The sequence below is a fragment of the Danio rerio genome, chromosome 7 (assembly GCF_049306965.1).
Source record: "Danio rerio strain Tuebingen ecotype United States chromosome 7, GRCz12tu, whole genome shotgun sequence".
In the NCBI taxonomy this organism is placed as follows: domain Eukaryota; kingdom Metazoa; phylum Chordata; class Actinopteri; order Cypriniformes; family Danionidae; genus Danio; species Danio rerio.
Window position 1 is genome coordinate 1916046 of NC_133182.1, and position 23676 is coordinate 1939721.

Sequence of the window (23676 nt, forward strand, 5' to 3'; positions counted from 1 at the left end):
TGTATCTCTTTTGGCGACAAGGTCAGCAGGTATGCGCATTAGAAGGGGCGTGGTCAGTGTGATTGATGGCTCTACATGTAGGGGGGCGGGGTCATAAAAACGTGTTCCTCATCTTCAGTTTCAGTCTGAGTTCAGTTTGTGCGTGTCGGCTGGAAGTCCTCGCAGTTTGTGTTTTACGTCAGTATTTTAACAGATAAGCTCGCGTGTGTGTGTCACTCGAGCACTCGCGAAGTTTAGTTTTATTGACAGCGCCATCTTAACTTTTTATCCGCTCTTTCCCCGGCGTGTTTTCCTCGCTTTTCTGCAGCGTTTGGAGGATGTTGAAGAATAAAGGACAAACCGCTCATCCGTTCATCCATGAGGTCAATCTGACCGCTCTCCAGCGCATTCAGGTGAAAAGTCCATGTGTTCGTGTGTGATTCTGCAGTGTGTGTGTGTGTGTGAGAAAGTTGCGTGCTGACGACATATAACATCTGTTGCGCGTGTTCGGTATATTAATCACCATGGCAACCGAGATTAATAATTTGGCGACTGTGATTATTGTGTACATAAGATGATGTTTACTTGGTTTGACCCACTAGAACAAGACTCTTAAAGCAACAGCTCTCTATAAATTGTTACCAAAATGTCCCTTGAGCGTTTTGTGAAGGTTGGTTTTTGGTTAACGTAACCACAAAACTGTATTAATCAATAAATAACCAAACGAGAACTACAATGAGATCCATGTGCTGGGAGCAGATTTTTTTAGTGATATGTTGTATTTTCTTAATATTTAATTTTTATAACTTTAACCATGTAGATTGTGTCAAAGCAGCTTTAAAAACCTTCAAAAATAATAATTCTGCTGTACTTTATCTGATAGAATAGATGAAGTACAAGTAATACTCACTCAGAAGTTGCTTTTTATACTCTTAATTTAAATTTTAGACATGGAAAAGCAGTATTTTGTTTTATAAAATGTACTCCAGTAATCTTTTAACATCTTAAATTACTTGTCAATTTATTAATAAAGGGATATAAAATACTGAACTTGAACTATTGACTAACATAAACTGATTATATAATGATGGTCACTTTCAGAGACTTAAATATTATTATTATTATTATTATTTTATTATTAAAATTATTTTTATTAGTATTTATTATTATTATTACTATTATTATTTATTGTTATTATAATTATTATTGTTATTATTATTATTATTATTTGTTATTATTATTATTGTTATTATTATTTGTTATTATTATTATTATTATTATTATTATTGTTATTATTATTATTATTTTTATTTATTATTATTATTATTATTATTATTATTATTGTTGTTGTTATTTGTTATTATTATTATTATTTGTTATTATTATTATTATTATTATTATTTGTTATTATTATTATTATTATTATTATTATTATTATTGTTATTTGTTATTATTATTATTATTATTTGTTATTATAATTATTTGTTGTTATTATTATTATTATTATTGTTATTTGTTATTATTATTATTATTATTATTTATTATTATTATTATTATTATTATTATTATTATTATTATTTGTTATTATTATTATTATTATTTGTTATTATTATTATTTGTTGTTGTTATTATTATTATTGTTATTTGTTGTTATTATTATTATTGTTGTTATTTGTTATTATTATTATTATTATTATTATTTGTTATTATTATTATTATTTGTTATTATTATTTGTTGTTATTATTATTATTATTATTATTATTATTATTATTATTATTTGTTATTATTATTATTATTTGTTATCATTATTATTTGTTATTATTATTATTGTTATTTGTTATTATTATTATTATTATTATTATTTAATTATTTATTATTTATTTATTTTTTTATTTTAAGTGGACAGTTCACCCAAAAACTAACATTTCCTAGTCATTTACATTGGAACTCAATGGAATTCTTCAGAAAATCTTATTTTGTGCTGAACGGATAACATAATAGTTTATTTAAATGTCTGAGTAAAAGATTAAATGTTCATTTTTAGTTAAACTCTCTCTTTAATGCCAAACAGCTCGATGTTATCCTCCTGAAAAGGCTTTTAAAGCAACAGCTCTCTTTAAATTGTTACCTAAAATGTTCAATTGAACGTTTTGTGAAGGTTAGTTTTTGGTTAACGTAACCACAAAACTGTATTAATCAATTAACCAAACAGAAACCATAATGAGAACATTAGGGGAATGTTCCGTTTGCTGGGAGCAGATTTAGTTAGTGATGTGTCTTATTTTATTAATATTATAATTTTTATAGTGCTTTTAACAGTGTAGATTGTGTCAAAGCAGCTTTAAAAAGCTGAAATAATAATAATTCTATTGTACTTTGAACAGATGAAGGTCGAATGGTCACTCAGTTGCTTTGACATTGAGAGCTGAATTTAGTTGGTAAAATGTAATCCAGTAATCATTTTACCCTGTCAGCTGATTAATAAGTGGCTATATAATACTAAATTCGAAATGACCAATATATAAACCGATATAATAAGATATAATGATGGTCTCTTTCAGAGACACCAGCAAATATCTTTATTATTTAAATTTTTAAGGGGACCAGTCAACCAAAATGAACATCTCCTCGTCATTTATTGTGGAAGTCAATGGTTGTTTTTTCTAGCGTTGTTTAAAATATCTTGTTTTGTGTTCAACAGAAGAAAGTAAAGCTCATAAAGGTTTATGTAAATGATTAAATAGTTATTTTAAGTGCCGTTAATCCCAAACAGCTTGAGGTTATCCTCCTGAAAAGCCAACCTGGCATAATATTTATACCTAAGATATAAAGTTAGATATCTATAACACTGTGCACTGCTGTTCCTGGAATCATGTGCTTGGTAGAGGAATTAAAGCTGGTAGTAAATCATGTTTGTAGTCCAGAAAAGTCCTGTTATCTGCTGTAGTTTTATTCTGTAAACTTGACAGTGTGTTTTAGCGCTTTAGAAAGCCAAACTAAACTGTCAAACATTAATTAATAAAATGCATAGTAATCAAAAGGTTGTGTTTTATTTACAGCGCCGTTTCAGCATGTAAATCACCAAATATATACACTAAATTTGATTTATTTTTGATATTGGGCTGCACAATATATGGATTCAGCACGAATGTGGCAGTGTGATCATTAACTATAGTCAGATCACAGGATATGTGCAATGTAGAGCTTGTATTATAATTGATCATGTGCATGTGTTTTTGATGCCTGTGACTGTAGAATGATGTTAAAAGCATCAGGTTTAATTATGTTTTAGTTAATAAAAAATATATAATTAATCAGGTTTTAGTTGATAAAGAAATATAAAATACAGAATTTGAGATAGTGACCAATATAAACTGATGATATAATGATGGGCACTTTCAGAGACGCCAGCAAATTTCTATTATTATTTTTTTGTTATGATTAATATTATTATTGTTGTGGTTATTATTATTATCATTATTATCATTATTATTAATTAATATTATAATTATAATTTATTATTATTATTATTATTAATTTATAAATTTCATAATTATAATTTATTATTATTGTTATTAATTATTATTATTATTATTAATAATAATAATCATTATTATTATTATTATTATTATTATTATTTGTTATTATTATTTATTATTAGTGGTAGTATTAGTAATATTATTATTATTATTATTTAATGTTTTTGTTGTTGTTGTTGTTGTTATTATAATTATTATTTATTAATATTATAATTATAATTTATTATTATTATTATTATTATTTATTAATATTCGTTGTTGTTGTTACTATTATTATTTATTAATATTATTTATTATTATTATTATCATTTTTATTATTAATATTTATTATTATTATTGTTGTTGTTATTATTATTATTATTATTATTATTATTTATTGTTGTTGTTGTTATTATAATGATGTTAAAAGCATCAGGTTTAAGAAACTGTACAAGTGACTTTATGATTATTATTAAATACATTTTTTTTTGCCTTTTATTTGAGAGGACAGTATTTAGACAGGAAACGAAGTTGGGGGGAGGGGGGGGGGCAGTAGAGAAATGTCCTCAAGCTGGGATTCGAACACCATATGTCGACGCACTAACCACTAAGCTATTGCGCCGACAACTATGATTATTTTTATTTTATTTTATTATCTTATTGAATTATTTGTAGTTTTATCATTCAGTCACTGTATTGGAACACTGTTAGTCTCGGGACATGATAAATCACTTATTCTTGTTGCATCTTTTTCTTGATTGTATATATAGATTATGCATAAAAATACTCAAAACACATGCACATGGAGAAATGACCGGCGATTTGCACAGAACACAATGAAAACGTGTCTGGGGACCCCAAAAAGTCCACAGATTGTTTATTAGATTTTTTAGAGATGCAAATATTAAACATTAATTATCAATCAGTGACTACACGCGTGTATAAAAACACTCACAACACATGCAAATGCAGAAATAACCTGCAAATGGAACAGACCACAATGAAAATGTGAAGGGGGTGGGGGGGGGGGGGGGGGTGGGGGGTTAAAATTGTATAGATAAGTTATAAACTGTATAAGTTAGATAAATAAGTAATAAATTGTATAGATTGTGAATCAGATTTAACGAAGATCCACTCACTGCAGAATCATCCTGATCAATCTAACAGTATGAATCATTCCTGAATAGAGATATGAAGAAGTCATCTGGGGAAATTGTTTTCATCTCACAATATAAACATCACAAAATAAAAACTGATCACAGTGCTAGATTTTTCCAATATCGTGCAGCCCGAGTTTGAAAGCTAATTTAGGATGATTATACACTTGACTGACTATAAATATATTAGTGGCTTAGGTGTGTTTAGACTAGAGATGTCCAAACTCTGTCCTGGATAGCCAGTGTCCTGCACAGTTTAGCTCCAACTTCCTTCAACACACCTGCCTGGAGCTTTCTAGTGAACCTAGAAAGAGCTTGATTAGCTGGTTCAGGTGTGTCTGATTGGGGTTGGAACTTAAATATGCAGGACAGCGGCCCTCCAGGGCTGAGTTTGAGCAGTCCTGGTTCAGACAAACTCCTACCGTGCTGTTTAGATTCATTGTGTTGCACATGCTCAGCGCCAGACAGAATCTGCTGATGCTTTTTGCTATTTCTGCGGAGAATTTTGGTAAAAATCTGTGGATTTCTGCGGAATTATTTTGGGAGTATCGTAACTAAAACCTTAATTAGTGAAATAAAAAGTAACACCTTTTTAACTTTTATTTAATGTTTAAATTGCAAATCTAATTAGATTCACTTAATTTGGTAAACAAAGCAAGTTTCTCATATAATATATATACTAAAAGACTGAAAATATGACTGTACAAACTGTAGTGTACACAAATCAAATGAACATTTTCATATTAGTCAATAATATTACTGTAATTAGTTAAAAAACTAAATAAATTTTGATTTACACACATTTACTCAAGTAAATAAACAGAATTAATGACGGCTAAAAATCTGCGCGTGCACATGCTGCAGTGTAATAATGGCATTTATACAATGCTCAGCTTAAAGGCACAGTAATGTCATTAATAACGTCATCATTTATTTTGTTTCTTCTACTGAACGCAAGGAGATATTTTGATAAATGTTGGAAACCTGTAATCATTGACTTCTGTAGTATTTGTTTTTTCCTACTATGCAAGTCAATGGTTACTGTTTTCCAACATTCTTCAAATTATCTGCTTTTGGTGTTCAACAGAAAAAAGAAACTCATAAAGGTCTGGAAACACTTGAGGACACTTGTTGTTTGTGTGAACGATCCCTTTAAAACTTTAGTAAAGTTACACACTGCAGAAAACGCTTCTCTTACTCAGATTGTTGTCTTGTTTCTAGTCCAAATATCTAAACAATCTTAAATCAAGAAGCTTTTTATAGACGAGCAGAACATTTTAGTGTTGATTTTCAGAAATAAGCCATATTAACATATCCATTGATTCATTCATTTTCTTGTCGGCTTAGTCCCTTTATTAATAAGGGGTCGCCACGGCGGAATGAACCGCTAACTTATCCAGCATATGTGGATGCCCTTCCAGCTACAACCCATCTGTGGGAAACATCCACACACTCTTTCACACTCATATCTACGGACAATTTAGCCTACCCAATTCACCTGCACTGGACTGATCTTCAGTTTATTATTTGTTTTATTAGATCCAAACTTTGCTTTGGTACTGAATAATCTAATGTATACGCACTAATATATTACTGTAAAGCATGCTGTAGAAAACATTCAATTAAAAGAGAGATCGGTGAGGCGTGTACTTGTATATGAGTAGCCTCACTTTAATATATATTGAATATTGATATATATTGAACAGATATTTTCCTATGCGGTGTCAAAGGTTTCACGTCAGTAACGTGCACGAGCACTTATCTAGATTATTTAGACTACGGGTCACCAAACTTGTTCCTGGAGGCCCGGTGTCCTGCAGATTTTAGCTCCAACCCTAATCAAACACACCTAAGCAAGCTAATCAAGCTCTTACTAGGTATACTTGAAACATCAAGGCAGGTGTGTTGAGGCAAGTCGGAGCTAAACCCCACAGGGACACCGGCCCTCCAGGACCGAGATTGGTGACCCCTGATTTAGACTGAACTTCGATTAGTTAGATCAAATGATTGCTGTTACCTATTAAAGCGTGGGCGTTTAGTTCAGCTCATTCTAGTCAGGCTTTGGACTTTAATCTCCGCTTTTCTAATCAACCTTTATGAAACACAGCCCCCTGAAGTTAAGAGGTCCGATAAGGCAGACATCCAAAATGTGTGCTGTTGGTGTGCCTCCAGGAACAGGGTTGGGAAACACTGCCCTCATTAATATGCATTCATTCATTTTCTTGTCGGCTTAGTCCCTTTATTAATCCGGGGTCGCCACAGCGGAATGAACCGCCAACTTATCCTGCAAGCTTTTACGCAGCGGATGCCCTTCCAGCTGCAACCCATCTCTGGGAAACATCCACACACACACTCATACACTACGGACAATTTAGCCTACCCAATTCACCTGTACCGCATGTGTTGGGACTGTGGGGGTAACCGGAGCACCCGGAGGAAACCCACGCGGAGGCAGGGAGAACATGCAAACTCCACACAGAAACGCCAACTGAGCCAAGGTTCGACCCAGCGACCTTCTTGCTGTGAGGCGACAGCACTACATACTGCTCCACTGCCTCGCCCTCAATTATATGCATTTTCTGTCGAATATTTCTGACGCTCTTCTTCTGTGTATCTCAGGGACTCGTTTTGGGTGTGTTTCTATTTCCTGTGCGGATCACTCTCGCCGTTCTCTTCTTCCTGCTGATGTGGCCCATAGCTCGTCTGCGATTGGCTGGTCTGCCGGAGTCGCGGCGGGCGGAGCCGGTGCGGGGCTGGCGCCGCTGGCTCTTCCACCACGTCATGGTGTTCCTGAGCCGCGCCGTCTTCTTCTGCGTGGGCTTCCTGTGGGTCAGGGTCAAAGGTCGGCAGGCGGGGCTGAAGGAGGCACCGGTGTTAGCCGTAGCGCCGCACAGCAGCTTTCTGGATATGCTAGTGCTCAGTGTGACCGGGCTGCCCATCGTCGTGTCCCGCTCCGAGAACGCCAAACTGCCTGTGATTGGAGGTGAGGGTTATACTATAATACACTGAGACAGTCATTCAGTGGAGTTTATTACCGACACACTTATTTGTACAGGTTATGTTCAACCTTCATTCTGGCTAAATTCTGGTTATGTTCAAGCTATGTTAAAGCTTTGTTCTGGCTATATAAAGTTATGTTTAGGCCATGTTTAATCTGTTAACTTTGTTCCAGCTATGTTCTTGTTATGTTTAAGCTAATTTCAAGCTGTGTTCTGCATCTATTCTGGTTATATTCAGGTTGTTTTCTGGTTATGATTAGGCTGTGTCCCGGCTATATTCTGATTAAGTTCAAGCCTTGTTAAATCGGTGTTTCAGTTATAATCTGGATATATTCTGGTTGCGTTCAAGCTTAAAGCTTTGTTCTGGCTATGTTCAAGTTATGTTTAAGCTATGTTAATGCTTTGTTCCAGCTATGTTGTTGTTATATTCTGGTTATGTTCAAGCTATTTTTCGAGCTGTGTTCTGCATATGATCTGGTTATATTCAGGTTGTTTTCTGGTTATGTTGAAGCTAATATAAATCTGGCTATGTTCAAGATATGTTCTGGTAATGTTCTCTGTCCGGGCTATATTAAAGGAATGTTCTAGTTATATTTAAGCTTTGTTCAAGCTATGTTCTGGCTTTAGTCGAGTAATGTTCTGTTTACGTTCAAGCATCGTTAGACCTTTTTTTCCCATCTGTGTTTGTTATTTTCTGGTTTTGTTCAAGCTATTTTCAAGCTTTGTTCTGCATATATTCTGGTTATATTCAGGTTGTTTTCTGGTTATGTTCAGGCTGTGTGTCCCGGCTATATACTGATTAAGTTCAAGCCATGTTAAATCTTTGTTCCAGTTATAATCTTGCTATATTCTGGTTACGTTCAAGCTAAGTTAATGCTTTGTTCTGGCTATATCAAGTAATGTTTAAGATATATTTAAGCTATTCCTAAGCTTTGTTCCAGCTATATTCTGGGTATGTTCAAGTTATGTTTAAGCAACGTTTTAGTTATGTTCAAGCTATGTTGTTGTATTCTGGTTATGTTCAAGCTATGTTGTTGTATTCTGGTTATGTTCAAGTTATTTTCGAGCTGTGTTCGGCATATAAACTGGTTATATTCAGGTTGTTTTTTGGTTATGTTGAAACTATGTTAAAGGTTTGTTAAAGGCCACATTTATGTTTATTAAAGTTATATTCTATGTTTAAGTTTGGTTCAGGCTATATGCTGGCTGTGTTCAATATATATTCTGGTTCTTTTTAAGCTATGTTAAGGCTTTTTTTTCCCCGACTATGTTTGTTTTTATATATATATATATATATATATATATATATATATATATATATATATATATATATATATATATATATATATATATATATATATATATATATATATATATATATTCTGGTTATGGTCATACTATGTTCTGGCTATGTTCAAGTTATATTCTGCTTGGGTTTTAGATATGTTAATGCTTTGTTTTTGATATGGTCAGGTCAGACTATTTTCTGGCTGTTCAAGATATGTTCTGGTTATGTTCAATCTTTGTTCTGGCTATATTGAAGGAGTATTCAGAATGTAGCCTGAACAAAACCTGATTGTATTCTAGTTCTATTCAAGCTTTGTTCAAGCTATGTTCTGGCTATAATTAAGTAATGTTCTGGTTGGGTTCAAACTATGTTCAAGATCCGTTTTGGATCTATTCTAATTGTTATTATTCTAGATTATGTATATAGTTTTAATCCATTTTTAACTATTAAGTTATTTTTAATTTAGTAGTTTTTTGTTGTATTTTTCAGTTAAATGTGACTGTTAAAAATGGAAATACACAGTATGCGCTTAACACAAGCTTATCTTTATATTCTTGTCATTATAAATGTTAATGCTGTACACACACACACACACACGCACGCACACACACGCGCACACACTGAAGTGTCATCTGTGTGTTCCAGCTCTGTTGGAGTTTAATCAGTCTGTGCTTGTCAGTCGAAAAGATCCGGAATCCAGGAAGAAGTGCGTGTCTCAGATCTGTGAGAGAGTGACGTCTGATGGACACTGGCCTCAGGTATGAACGCGCGCATACACACACACCAACCTACTCAATCACACACACCTGCACTCACAAACTCCACACAAACACAAATGCTATCTATCTCTAACACACACACACACACACACACACTAACCCAGGTGTGTCCAAGCTTGGTCATGAAGGGCCGCTGTCCTGCATATTTTAGTTCCAACCTCTATTAAACCCACCTGAACCAGCTAATCAAGCTCTTTCTAGCTGTACTAAAACCTAGAAAATACTAGAATTTACCCAGAACCTAGAAAGTAAATGAAATACTTCCTGGCCGGTGTGTTGAAGCAAGTTTGAGCTAAATATGCAGGACACCGGCCCACCAGGAGTGAGTTTGGACACCCCTGCTCTAACCTATTCACTCACACTCTTCAAACACACACACGCACTATCTCTTTCTCTCTCTCTCTCTCAAACACACACACATTAACACTTATTCTCCTTCTCATTTACTCTCAGACATGCACACACATGCTCACTTTCTCTCTCTCTCTCTCTCACTCACACACACACACACGCACTATCTCTTTCTCTCTCTCTCTCTCTCAAACACACACACATTAACACTTATTCTCCTTCTCATTTACTCTCAGACATGCACACACATGCTCACTTTCTCTCTCTCTCTCTCTCACTCACACACACACACACGCACTATCTCTTTCTCTCTCTCTCTCTCAAACACACACACATTAACACTTATTCTCCTTCTCATTTACTCTCAGACATGCACACACATGCTCACTTTCTCTCTCTCTCTCTCTCACTCACACACACACACACACACACACTCACACACTAACTCGCATGCTTCCTCTCATTCACTATCATTCACTATCTCTCATACACACACTCTTTTGCAGCGTGCGTGCGTGTATTTCATGTTCTGTTTGATCATCTTGTGCTCCATTTCTCTCGCAGATGCTCATGTTTCCAGAAGGAACAACAACTAATGGCCGAGCGCTGATCAAATTCAAACCTGGTAACACACTCTCTCATGTAATATCTCACTGTTCACACTATAATTATCAAATGTGTCATGTCTCTCGTGTGCTGTTGGATCATCTTCATCCACCCTGGGCTGTTTTTGAGTCTTCATTTGACCTCCTCGTTCTGTGCTTCAGCAAATGTGATGATTTTTGCTGACAAATCTGATTTGAACACATATTTTGGGAAACTTTTTCAAAACTCATCAACACACTCTGTTCAGACTGACTCCCTTTTGGTGATGTTGGTGCCATTTTTGACCCATTGACCTTCATTATATTCGCATGTATTGATTGTAAAGCCATGGCAGCACATAATCAGGCATTCTTGACTGCTGCTGGATTCCTCCGTTGGGATTTAAGAGGTGAAATGTGTCATTAGGCTGGCTTGAGAAACAAGCCAGACTACTGAAATCCTATTTAAACTTAATATTTTTCTTCTTCTTCTTCTGAGACTAAAAAACAAAACGCATCTCCTCCTAGAGTTTTCGAGCTATGACCACCAAACTCACACCAGACCTCCAAACTATTCTGACTCGGGTTGCTATATCTTTTCCGACTGATCCGACTTTCAGTTTTCCGAAAAACATCCCGGAACCATCGGAAAAATCCCATAGACTTAACATTGGACCAAACTTTGTGACCTCATAACTCTGCATCAGACTGTCGCACAGACTTCTAACTGGGCTCATTTAACTCAGACTACCTAACTGCCAATAACTGATAAGCTTTTAACTTTTTAGCCACGCCCTAGCAACCACTTTTGGACCTTAGAAACTGTCCCATAGACCTCCATTTAAAAGACTCTCATTGACTTAACATGGGATCAAACTTTATGAGCTCATAACTCTGCATCAGACTGTCCACCAGACTAATGGCTGAGCTCATTTAACTCGGACTACCAAACTGCCAATAACTGATGAGCTTTTAACTTTCTAGCCACACCCCTAACTACCAGATACTGCAACCTAGCAACAACTGTCCCATAGAGTTCCATTGCGAAACATTAGATCTAACTTTGTGACCTCAAAACTATCTATCTATCCTTTTTCAAACTGCTTCTATCTGTCTGTCTGTATATCTATAAACTGTATGTATCTATCTATCTATCTATCTATCTATCTATCTATCTATCTATCTATCTATCTATCTATCTATCTATCTATCTATCTATCTATCTATCTATCTATCTATCTATCTATCTATCTATCTATCTATCTATCTATCTATCTATCTATCTATCTATCTATCTATCTATCTATCTATCTATCTATCTATCTATCTATCTATCTATCTATCTATCTATCTATCTATCTATCTATCTATCTATCTATCTATCTATCTATCTATCTATCTATCTATCTATCTATCTATCTATCTATCTATCTATCTATCTATCTATCTATCTATCTATCTATCTATCTATCTATCTATCTATCTATCTATCTATCTATCTATGCTAGTAACATGCTAATTCATGCTAGAATCATGCTAACAACCTCAAACTTAACTACTTTTAAAACTTTAAGCTACTTTAAACTTAAAACTGCTTTAAAACTTTTAGTCTAAGCTTTCTCAAGCCAGCCTAAAGTTTGTCTCGACGAACTTTAATAATCTAGTTAATACTGCTGATCATCAGTTACAGAGCAAAGTTTCTGGCTTTTATATGGAGTTTAGTGAGAGAGAGAGATCTTTGTGCATCTGATATGTCTGAGAAACTCAAAATAAGCCCCTCAACTGTCACAGAACAGTAAACAGTTAGTGTATTTGTGCACACACACACACTATAATCTGCTGTTTTACTCCACTGAACTCCATATAAAAGCCAGAAACTCTTCAGCACCAGCCGATATAAAGGGTTAACGCTGCACGCTGATGATCAGCAGTATTAATGACACACTTCACCTCTTAATCCCAGCAGGGAACACCAGAAACAATCAAGAATGCATGATTATATGCTGCCATGGCTTTACAGGCAATAAACGTGACTATAATAGAAGTCAAAGGGGGTAAACAGCACCAACGTCACCAAAGGAGAGTAAGTCTGAACAGTGCATAAGGGTTAAATGTGATGGAGAACATTTAATTGTGTTAATTAGTCCGTGCATGTCCACAGGTGCGTTTGTGGCTGGTGTTCCTGTTCAGCCTGTGCTGCTCCACTACTGCAGTCAGCCGGTGAGTGTGTGTGAGAGTGTGTGTGCAGTGAATGAATGCCTGAAGCTGCTATTATTAGCTGTTTATGTAACTGTAGAGCTCATGGAGAACTAAATATGAACACACTCACACACACTGTTAAAACACTCACTAAACCTAATTTGTTCCAGATATTAAAATACGCTATTAAGATCTGTTTGGCCCTGAAATGCTCATATTTGTTACACTAATAAATGCACACTTGGAGACGGTATTTTGTAAATTAAAATAAATGCACATTTAGTATAGGCATGGGATGATTTCAAGGTTTACCGTGGTTTGGAGGAGTCAATGTATTAAAACAGCAAAAATGTATTGTTATACTGTTTCTAAGGTCTGTGTAGAGTTTTTATTTATTTATTTTATTGTGTTTTAAAGAAATCTGTGTTTTTGAAGTGGTTTATTTTAGTTGTGTAGCCTCAAATGTTTACTGTTCCAAAATATTTAAAATCTTTCCTAAAATGTAATGTATTGTGTTTAATCGGGGGGGGGGGGGGGGGGGGGGGGGTTATATATAATAATAATAATAATAATAATAATAATAATAATAATAATAATAATAATGATGATGATTATTATTATTATTATTATTATTATTATTATTATTATTATTATTATTATTATTTATTTAATATTATTTTTTATAAATTTCTTTATTTTATAATTTTTTTATTTATTTATTTATTTTATTTTTTACCAAGACATTTAAAAATAAATTATTTTAAAGCAGTAAACACAACACCGTGAAACAGTGGTATTTTTATCTAAGGTTATCACACCATTAAAAACCAGCACATGCCTAATTTAGTATGATCATGAAGGAAGTTTAAGTTTTTTATTGAACTGAAAAATCATATTTATTATTTTTGACATTTATTTTGTGTGTAAAATCACGTATTGATTTATGGAGTTGTTAATTTTTTGTTATATATTAAATGTTGTTAAATATATATATTTGTCAATAGTTTTAAAAGTTACTGATAAATTATTTCGATTATTGGATTGTTGTACAGAATAGCTTTTAGTTTTATTGAACATTTTCATTTATTTTAATGTTTTATTTACGTCTTGTTGTAAGTTACTATATTAATATATTTGCGTTTAACTTTTTTAAATATAATTTTATGCAGACACTATAAACGACCACTTTTTAGTTCTACAAATGCTCTAAAATGTGTATTGTGTGATATAATGGGTAATAATGTGAGTAATTAATTGATCAAATGAATAGGAGTGTGATGAGTTATTGATTGATCTGCAGGACACTGTGCGCTGGACCTGGAAAGGACTGTCATGGTAAGAATGATGTTTTTTTTGTTGTTTTTTTTTCTGTTGATAATTATTATTATGTAATTAATTAATTTATTAACTATTTTTTTTATTTCATTTATTTATTTATTCATTTATGTGTTTATTTTACTTATTTATTTATTTATTTATTTGTGTATATTTATTTATCTATTTGTGTATTTATTTTTGTATATTTATTTATTTTTGTATATTTATTTATTTTTGTTTTTATTTATTTCTATATATTTATTTCTTTATTTGTGTATATTTCTTTATTTATTTGTGTATATTTATTTATTTATTTGTGTGTATTTATTTATTTATTTATTTGTGTGTATTTATTTATTTGTGTGTATTTATTTATTTATTTGTGTGTATTTATTTATTTATTTGTGTGTATTTATTTATTTATTTATTTGTGTGTATTTATTTATTTGTGTGTATTTATTTATTTGTTTGTTTTTATTTATTTATTTGTTTATTTATTTGAGTATATTTATTTATATATTCATTTATGTGTATTTATTTGTTTATTTAATTGTGTATATTTATTTATTTATTTGTTTGTTTGTTTGTTTGTTTGTTTATTTATTTGTGTATATTTATTTATTCATTTGTGTATTTATTTTTTTATTTATTTGTGTATATATAATTATTTATTTATGTATTTATGTGTATATTGTTTATTTTGTGTGTTTGTGCACATGTGCTGTTTATTTTGTCTGGGTGTTTGTTTGTTTTTGGTTTTGTGTATTTAATATAACTGTGTATTTGTGTGTGTGTGTGTGTGTGTGTGTGTGTGTGTGTGTGCGCGTGTGTGTGTGCGCGTGTGTGTGTGCGCGTGTGTGTGTGCGCGTGTGTGTGTGCGCGTGTGTGTGTGCGCGTGTGTGCGCGTGTGTGCGCGTGTGTGTGTGCGCGTGTGTGTGTGCGCGTGTGTGTGTGCGCGTGTGTGTGTGCGCGTGTGTGTGTGTGCGCATGTGTGTGCATGTGCATTGGTTTGTGTGGGTTTTTCCCGTGTTTGTTCATTTTTTGTTTAGTATGTTTGTGTGTGTGTGTGTGTGTGTGTGTGTGTGTGTTCAGGCTTTGTGTTTAGTATCTGTGCGTTTGTTTGTTTATGGTATTGTTTTGTGTGTTGCTGCTTCATGTGTTTGTGTGCTTTGTTCATTGATATTTACCTACGTGTGTCTTTGTGTGCATGTGTGTGTTTTGTTTGTGTTATATTTATTTTAATTGTGTACATTTTAATTTTATGTTTATTTGTTTTTATTTATTTGTTTGTTTGATTGATTTGTCAGGCTGGGCGCGCTCTGGCACACCACGTCTCAGATCTACAGCAGCATCACTGTGGAGGTGGGGCTTCCTTTGACAGACACGAGAGCCAATCATATCCATCTCTGGCACAGCTGTGGCCAATAGAATGTCTCCAGTAATAATCATCTCTGCTCTGATTGGTTGTAGTTTCTCCCGGTGTACACTCCGTCAGCAGAGGAGAAGCAGAACCCAGAGTTATACGCAGAGAACGTGCAGAAGCTCATGGCCAGGTCAGAACAAACACACATACATACATGCATGCATACATACGTGTGTGTGTATATACATACACACACACACACACACACAGAGAGGTATATATGGGGAGCTGACTAATCAGACCTCATCATAACTGAAGTGTGTGTGTGTGTGTGTGTGTGTGTGTGTGTGTGTGTGTGTGTGTGTTTCAAGTTCATGAAAAGTAGCAGTAATAATAACGTGTGTGTGTGTGTGTGTGTGTTTGTCCAGAGCTCTCGGTGTTCCCGCCACTGATTATATGATGGAGGGATTTCCTGTCCAAAAACTGGGAAATCTTTCACTTCCTCTCGAACCTCCAGCTCAGGAAACACTCCGACTGCTCCACCAGCAGGGGTACGAGACTGTGTGTGTGTGTGTGTGTGTGTGTGTGTGTTTATATTATGTCAATTATATGTGGGTTGTATGTTTGTGTGGTAAGTTTGCAAGTGTGTGTGTGTGTGTGTGGAGTAAGTGCACAAGTGTATTCATAAGTGTGTGTTTGTGAACGCACTTTGTTTTGTGTTTGTCTGTGTGTGAGTGTGTTTATAAGTGAGTGCAGGAGTGTATTCGTAAGTGTGTGTGTGTATACGTGCATGCGTGTGTGTGTGTGTGTTCATGTGAATAGACTCACTCATGATGTTTTTTGTGTGTGTGTGCATAAGTGTTCACGTGTGTGTGTGTGTGTGTGTGTGTGTGTGTGTGTGTGTGTGTGTGTGTGTTAATGAATTATATTTGTGTGTTGTGAGTGCAAATATTGTGTGTGCATATATATATATATATATATATATATATATATATATATATATATATATATATATATATATATATATATATATATATATATATATATATATATTATTGTGTTTGTGTGTGTGTTTATATTATGTTAATTATATATATATATATATGTATGTATGTGTGTGTGTGTATTGTACCTTCAGTAGGCTGCCCCCTGCTGGTCTGATTGTGGATTGTGTTATATATTTGCGTTACGTTTAAGTTTGCAAGTGTGTGTGTTTTCTGTGTATTGAGTGTTAACAGGTAGTGTGTGTGTGTGTGTGTGTGTGTGTGTGTGTGTGTGTGTGTGTGTGTGTTTATATTATGTTAATAAATTCTATGTTTGTGTGGTATGTTTAACTTTGCAAGTGTGTGTGTGTGTGTGTGTTTCTGTATGTTTTTGTGAGTGCATAAATTTTGTGTGTGTGTGTGTGTGTGTGTGTCGCTTTCTGTGTATCTGTGTTTGTATTGTATGCATGTTTGTGTATGTGTGTGTGTGTGTGTGTGTGTGTGTGTGTGTGTGTGTGTCGCTTTGTGTATCTGTGTTTGTATTGTATGCATGTTTGTGTGTGTGTGTTTGTGTGTTTGTGCGTGTGCAACTGCTTGTATATTGTGTGTGTATGTGTGCGTGCATATATGGTGTGTGTGTGTGTGTGTGTGTATAGAGTATGTCACTCGTCTTTTCTCCTGCTCTTCAGTTTCTCCAAGTCTCGTGTGGAGTCAGTGATGAAGGACATGATTGACAGCTGTCACTCAGGCGAGATCACCATGGTAACGGCTGATCAGCTGACCACAGTGCTGGGGCTGGAGGAGAAGCAGACGGCGGCGAAGATCTGCTCGCTTTACTCAAAGGTAAAGTGTGTGTGTGTGTGCGCGTGCGTCTAAACCAGAACAGCTCTGATAAACTGCGCGCACACACACACACACACACACACACACACACACACGGTCATTACTGCTAGAGAATGAGCTCTTGATTAAAGCTGCAGTGTGTTTGTGAGGGGAAACCGCTGTAGGTTTCCTGTAAGCTGGCATTATTCACTGCTGTCATGTCATGATCTGCAGTGTTTGTAAAGCTGCTTTGAATCAATAATGATTAATTTAAAAATACTATACTAAACTTTTGAATTCATCTGAGTTGCATTAAAATAGATGTTCAATCAGTCCACCTTTAAGATAAACTGAAATATCACAGATCAAATATTTGCTCCTAATGAACCGGAAGATGATGCAGACTTTTATTCCACTGTGATGATGCATTTCCTGCTGGAATTGAATATTGAGTAGGGGGTGGGTTTTTTTTTAGCTCCGCCCCTCTTTCACTGTCAGTTTAATATAATCTGCGGTGTGTCATCATGTGAAGGGCCAGACGGAATCTGCGGACATTATTTGCTGTTTCTGCGCTGAATAATGTTGAAAATCTGCGGATTTCAGCAGAGTTATTTTGGGATTATCATAACTAAAACCTTTAATATATGAAATAAAAATATATCATTTTAACTTAATGTTTACAACGCAAATCTGAGTAGCCGTTTATAATCAAAGTAAGATAAATGAGCGATAACCTGATTTTCTACAAGTGAAGCATGAGTCTTATAAACGCAACCAAGCCTTAAAAGCACACTCTGGGCCAGCCCTTTACATAAACAATATGAATATCGTCTGTCTGACCGTCTTAAACTACACGGTTAATATAACTAACTTGGACACATGCTGGATTCTGATTGGCTGATGGACACTCGCAGGCGTTTGGTGGTTGTCAGATAAAGGCACAGCTAAAGTAGTTCCGGCAGGTTTAGAGAGCATTACAGCTCCATATCCCTCCACTGAATGATTAGAGTTATTACACAGCTACAACAGAGGAGGAGGAGGTGTGGAGGACACTAGTGTTGCACACAGGACAAAAACCTGACCAATACACTCAAACACAACTTCTTAACTGGATGTAGAGGAATAATGTGGCTTGTGTGTGTGTTTCAGGATGATATGGTGGATCTGCGGCAGATCTGTCTGAGTGTTTCTGCTGTTTCTGGATTCTGGAGTCTGGAGTCGCTCATACACACTGCCTTTATGGTAAGTGTGTGTGTGTGTGCGTTCGTATTTGTTCTCTCGTTCACACAAACGTCACCTCTCACACACAGATTCACAGAGTATGCATTTGTGTGTGTGTGTGTGTGTGTAGGTGTGTCGTGTCATAAACATGTTCTGCAGAGTGTGTGTTCTGGCTGATTTACAGTGTGTTATGCAGCAACACTGATATTCGCTGCTCGGCGAGGTCATTTCAGTGCAGTCTTCATTTATGAGTGTGTGAATGTTGCTTTGGTCTGTGTGCAGTGGTTTGACACGGATGCGGACGGTCAGCTGAGTGCAGAGGATCTGTCCAGCCTGATGGGGGCGCTGCTGGGAATCCCTCAGAGAAGCATCACAGAGATGTACAGTGCTCTGACCAGCAGGGGGCAGCCTACTGAAGGTACAACACGCGCACGCACGCGCCACTTTGGAGAAACCCAGAGAAACTATTATTTTTTTGTTTGGTTTATAATAATGATTTGGATTTTCCTACTTTTCTGAATGGAAATATTAAACCAACTCTTTAATAAATGATGTAATTAATTGAAAATAATATAAATTAAATATATAGATAACTTACTGCATTGGGCTTACAGATGTAATCAAACTCTGTTGCGAAATATCTTTTTTTTTTTGTCTAATTATTTATCACTATATCACCATGATATTGACCCTAGCTGTGAAAAGGGGATCCTTTTAAAGCTGTAATAGTCATTTTAAAAAACTTTGAATGAAATATTCAGTGACGAATGCAATTTGAATGGTTGCTCGTCTCCACCTCTTTGGTGTAACAGTTTAATTGCTAAAACTCGTATTGAATTGCCAAGTGGATTTTTAAATGCTGTTTTCTCGGCTTATTTGTTGCAATTTAATCACCAAAACTGCAAAAATGTTACTTTAACTGGTCTAATAACAAACAAATGTGCATTGCTTTAACAAAAATGTTCAGAGTAAACAAATGTTTTAACAACGGTTCAGTTGCAAAAGGATTGTAAAGTACAATAGGTAACATTATACAATATGGTCATTGTAAATTAAGATTTAATGTGGGTGATTTTTCTATAATTGTGGCTACATTTTTGCGTCTCCAAGAATAAATTTTCTATGTATTATTATTATTATTATTATTATTATTATTATTTATTTATTTATTATTTATTTTGTTTATTATTTATTAATTTATTTTCATAATTTTATTTATTTATTTATTTTACAACAAACTTTTAATAAAACCATTTGGAATAACACATATCCCGTTATTTCTAAAAGTAATGTTTATAATGAAATACAACATAGTGGAAAATGTCAATTGTTCTTGTTACGTCAACTGGTATTGGTTATCAACTACCATCAACTCCGCTACCGTCAACTAGATTATTGTTTCGTCAACTCTACTACAGTAAACTGTTATTGTCTATTGTCAACTGTTACAGTCAACTACTTTCAACTCTTACTGAATTGTCAACTCTTGTTTTTCATCAGATGTTTATTTTCGTATAGTCTGTTATTGTTTATCGACAGCTGTTAAAGTCATCTCTTGTTTTTGTCAACTGTTATTAGTTATCAGATCTGTTGTCATCAACTTTTCATCAACTGTTAGTGTTGAAATAATAACAGTTGTTTTTTTTTTTCATTGTTATCATTAGCACTGTTTTCAGCAACTGTTTTTATCAACTGCTTTCTGGTACTGGTACAGTCAACTATTATCATCAACTCTGTCATTGTTTTGTCAACTCTTGTGTTCCCCCAAATGTTATCGTTTTTCATCAACCGTTTTCATCTAGTCTGTTTTTGGTTATAGTCAGCTGTTACCGTCAGTTTGTTGTTTTGTCAATTCTGTTATGTCAATTATTATCGTCAACTCTGTTTATATCAACTGTTTTTAACAACCGTTTTCGTCTATTGCCAACTGTTATCGTCTATCGTCAACTGTTAGTCAACTATTATCATTAACTCTGTTATTGTTTAGTTGACTCTTGTTTTTCGTCAAATGTTGTTTTTTTTATTTTGTCTAGTCTGTTATTGTTTATCGTTAACTGTTACTGTCAACTTTTTTTTTTTCGTTAACCCTGTTTAGTCAACTCCTCTTGTTTTTCATCAACTGTTATTGTTTATCGTCAACTCTGTTACTGGTCGCCAACTCTTGTTTTTCGTCAACTGTTATTGTCTATTGTCAACAGTTTTTGTGTAGTCTGTTATTGGTTAGTCAACTGTTACTGTCAACTTGTTGTTTTGTCAATTCTGTTTTTTGTCAATTGTTATCGTCAACTCTGTTTTTAACAACCGTTTTTGTCTATTACAAACTGTTATCGTCAAGAGTTACAGTTTACTATTATCAAACTTTGTTAATCAACTTTCGTTTTTCATCAACTGTTATTGTTTAAGCGATAACCGTTGATGAAAATGGTTAAGTCAACTTTTTTTTGTCATTGTTTTCGTCAACTCTGTTTTCGTCTATTTCTAACTTTATCATCAACTGTCTATTGTCAACTGCTACCATCAACTATTGTGATCAGCTCTGTTCTTTAGTCGAATCTTGTTATTGGTTATCGTCAACTGTTACTCTCAACTCTTATTGTTTTGTCAACTGTGACCCAAGAACTTGTTGTCTATTCTGTTTTTTGTCAATTGTTATTGTCAACTGTTTGTCTATTACCAACTGTTATCAACAACGATTGTGACCAGCTCTGTTGTTTAGTCGACTCTTATTTCATCAACTGTTGTTTTGTCAACTGTTATTGATTTGTCAACTATCAACTGTTTTTGTCTATTGTCTTTTTTTTTTCTTCGTCTGTTATTGGTTGTAGTCAACTGTCAACTCTTATCCTTTCAACTCTTACCATCAACTTTTATTTTTGTCAATTGTTATCATCAACTGTTTTCATCTAGTCAACCGCCTCAGTCAACTATTATCATCAACTCTTATTTTGTCAACTCATGTGTTCGTCTATTGTCAGTTCTGTTGTTGCCATTTTTGTCATCTGTTATAGTCAGCTCTTGTTACTGATAAATTAACAAGTTTATTAACAATTAGTAAGAGTGAAATGGTCTCTATTGCACTTTGCATGTTACATTAATAATGGATTCAGTTTACCGTCAGATTGAAATTGTGTACTAAAGAATGAATGTAAGATGGACCCACAATTCTGGAATGAGTCTGATATTGTGAACTTTTAACAATTAATCGTGCAGCTCTACTAATAATTAATTATCTGTTCTTCTTTTACAGCTTCTCTCCGAGACATATTGTTGACTCATCCGACGTACCGGAAGGTAATAACGGAGTATCTGCACTTCAGCGGACTCGAGGACGGAAATCACAACGGACTTCCCAATGGAAAAACCAACGGCAATAATAATGGCATTTACCACGGTTACAGAACGACCAATCGGAAAACAGATTGAAGACATGTGACTTATTACTGTATCGCAACACTGGGATGAACATCCGCGAATGAACATCTTAAATAATGAAACGACATGAGAGTGTGAAGGCTGACGTTTACGAGAGCGAAGACTTTAGGTTTCTTGTTTTTAAATGTAAATCTTGGCGCTGGGGAAAATACTGTGAGGATATGCCACTAAATAATCGTGCCTTTGAACAAAAGCTTCTATATGTGTTTTATAATGACTCCTGAAGGATCTGTACGTGTATTTATAATTGTATATTTTGTCATTTTTAAGCTGTATATGATGGGGGGGGGGGCACAGACTGTTGAAGATTTCTGCCGATGTGTCATATTTTATACTTTAATATATTAAATCTCTTAAATAAAGATGACATGTGTTCTCTGGTCGTTATTTGGTGTAATTAAATGACTGATTTGCTGAAAGTAAGGGAGTACAGTTCCCATTTTGCTGAATGGTTTTAACTAAATATTTAATTTGGCAAGACAATTGAACATGCTTCCAATTAATTGCGACAAATGACCATATACGGAGAGATGGAGAGATAGATAGATGTACAACAGTTCTGTCTGGTTCTTGAATCTGATTGGCTGAAAGCCGGGCAACATTCTGCAATTTCAGCTCTCGCACAGCCTCTTCACACTTGTGTTTTACTGAACTGAACTGTATTACCGCTTCAGATGCATTGCTCACTGCAGAAGTTGGGACTAGCTCAACTTTTCAAGCGCCGACAGAAGCGTCAGCCAATCAGATCGCTGTATGCAAATACACCAGCTAGACAGTGGCCTATTGCTGACTGAATTTCATTGGCTGACGCTGCTATGACGATCGCGTCAGCCCCAACTTCAGACACGCCTTCAGTCAAGCGTTGACGCTGAAGTCCCGTGTGAATGGGGTGTAAGACGCTTGGCCTGCAGCCTCGACACAACGCACGCCTCACACCAGTGCTGATATACAGCCATATCACACTGCTACTCCTGTGATATTGCTCATGCTCAGTTTTGTATCAAGATGCTTGAGGAATAAACTGTGAGAAATTTGACTGATTTATGAAAGGTTTGAAAGATTTTGTTTCCATAGACTCGTATCGTTTGTCTTGAGCATTACATTACATAAGTTATGTATTTAGTTTTTAAACTGAAACACTCATGTTTGACTCCAATATAACACAAACATTCCATTCTTTCCATTATATTGAGATTTTAAGATGTATTTTAAATAGTACCGATTCAAAACACGGACTATTCAAACAGTACTTAAAGTAATTTCAAGAGTTCACACTTAGATATTGCTTTATGCTATTAGCAGGTTTGGCATGCTGTCCTGAGAGAGAACCCAGAGCTCGGAGATAGTTTACCTTCGAAAAACGAAGATAAGAGTAGTTTTTTGCTAGGCTACATATAGTGAGCATGGATTAATCTGATTGGCTAGCTAATGATTGTAGATAAGAGACCAGATCTCACAGCAATTCGTAACTTTTTGATTTAGTGGCTAATTTGTATGAATTCGTACGATCTAATTCGTACAATTTAGTACGATTTGCTCATCACCCAATGACGGTTGGGGTTAGGCGTGGGGTTAGGTGCCACGCCTCCTTTTTAAAAATCGTACATTTTCATACGACTGAACTCTGAATTAGCCACTAAACTGAACAAACGTAAAATACTTACGTTTTCTCGTGAGATCAGG

At 34.6% G+C, this 23676-nt stretch overlaps 1 protein-coding gene across 1 annotated transcript; it reads left to right on the plus strand.

The window, feature by feature from the left end:
- The first annotated feature begins 103 nt into the window (after window positions 1–103).
- Window positions 104–22355, plus strand: lpcat4 (lysophosphatidylcholine acyltransferase 4). Its single transcript, NM_205559.2, has 13 exons — window positions 104–392; window positions 7275–7638; window positions 9588–9700; window positions 10637–10697; window positions 12818–12876; window positions 14156–14190; window positions 15480–15534; window positions 15643–15725; window positions 15964–16086; window positions 17208–17361; window positions 18490–18582; window positions 18844–18979; window positions 21809–22355. The coding sequence occupies exons 1-13, from the start codon at window positions 318–320 to the stop codon at window positions 21982–21984; spliced, it is 1527 nt and encodes a 508-aa protein (NP_991122.2). The 5' UTR covers window positions 104–317; the 3' UTR covers window positions 21985–22355.
- The last annotated feature ends 1321 nt before the right edge of the window (window positions 22356–23676 follow it).

Coding starts and splice junctions, on each gene's coding strand:
- lpcat4 (NM_205559.2), top strand. CDS start 318: ATGTTGAAGAATAAAGGACAAACCGCTCATCCGTTCATCCATGAGGTC. Junction 7,639..9,587: donor CAAACTGCCTGTGATTGGAG/GTGAGGGTTATA, acceptor TGTGTGTTCCAG/CTCTGTTGGAGTTTAATCAG. Junction 16,087..17,207: donor CGACTGCTCCACCAGCAGGG/GTACGAGACTGT, acceptor CCTGCTCTTCAG/TTTCTCCAAGTCTCGTGTGG.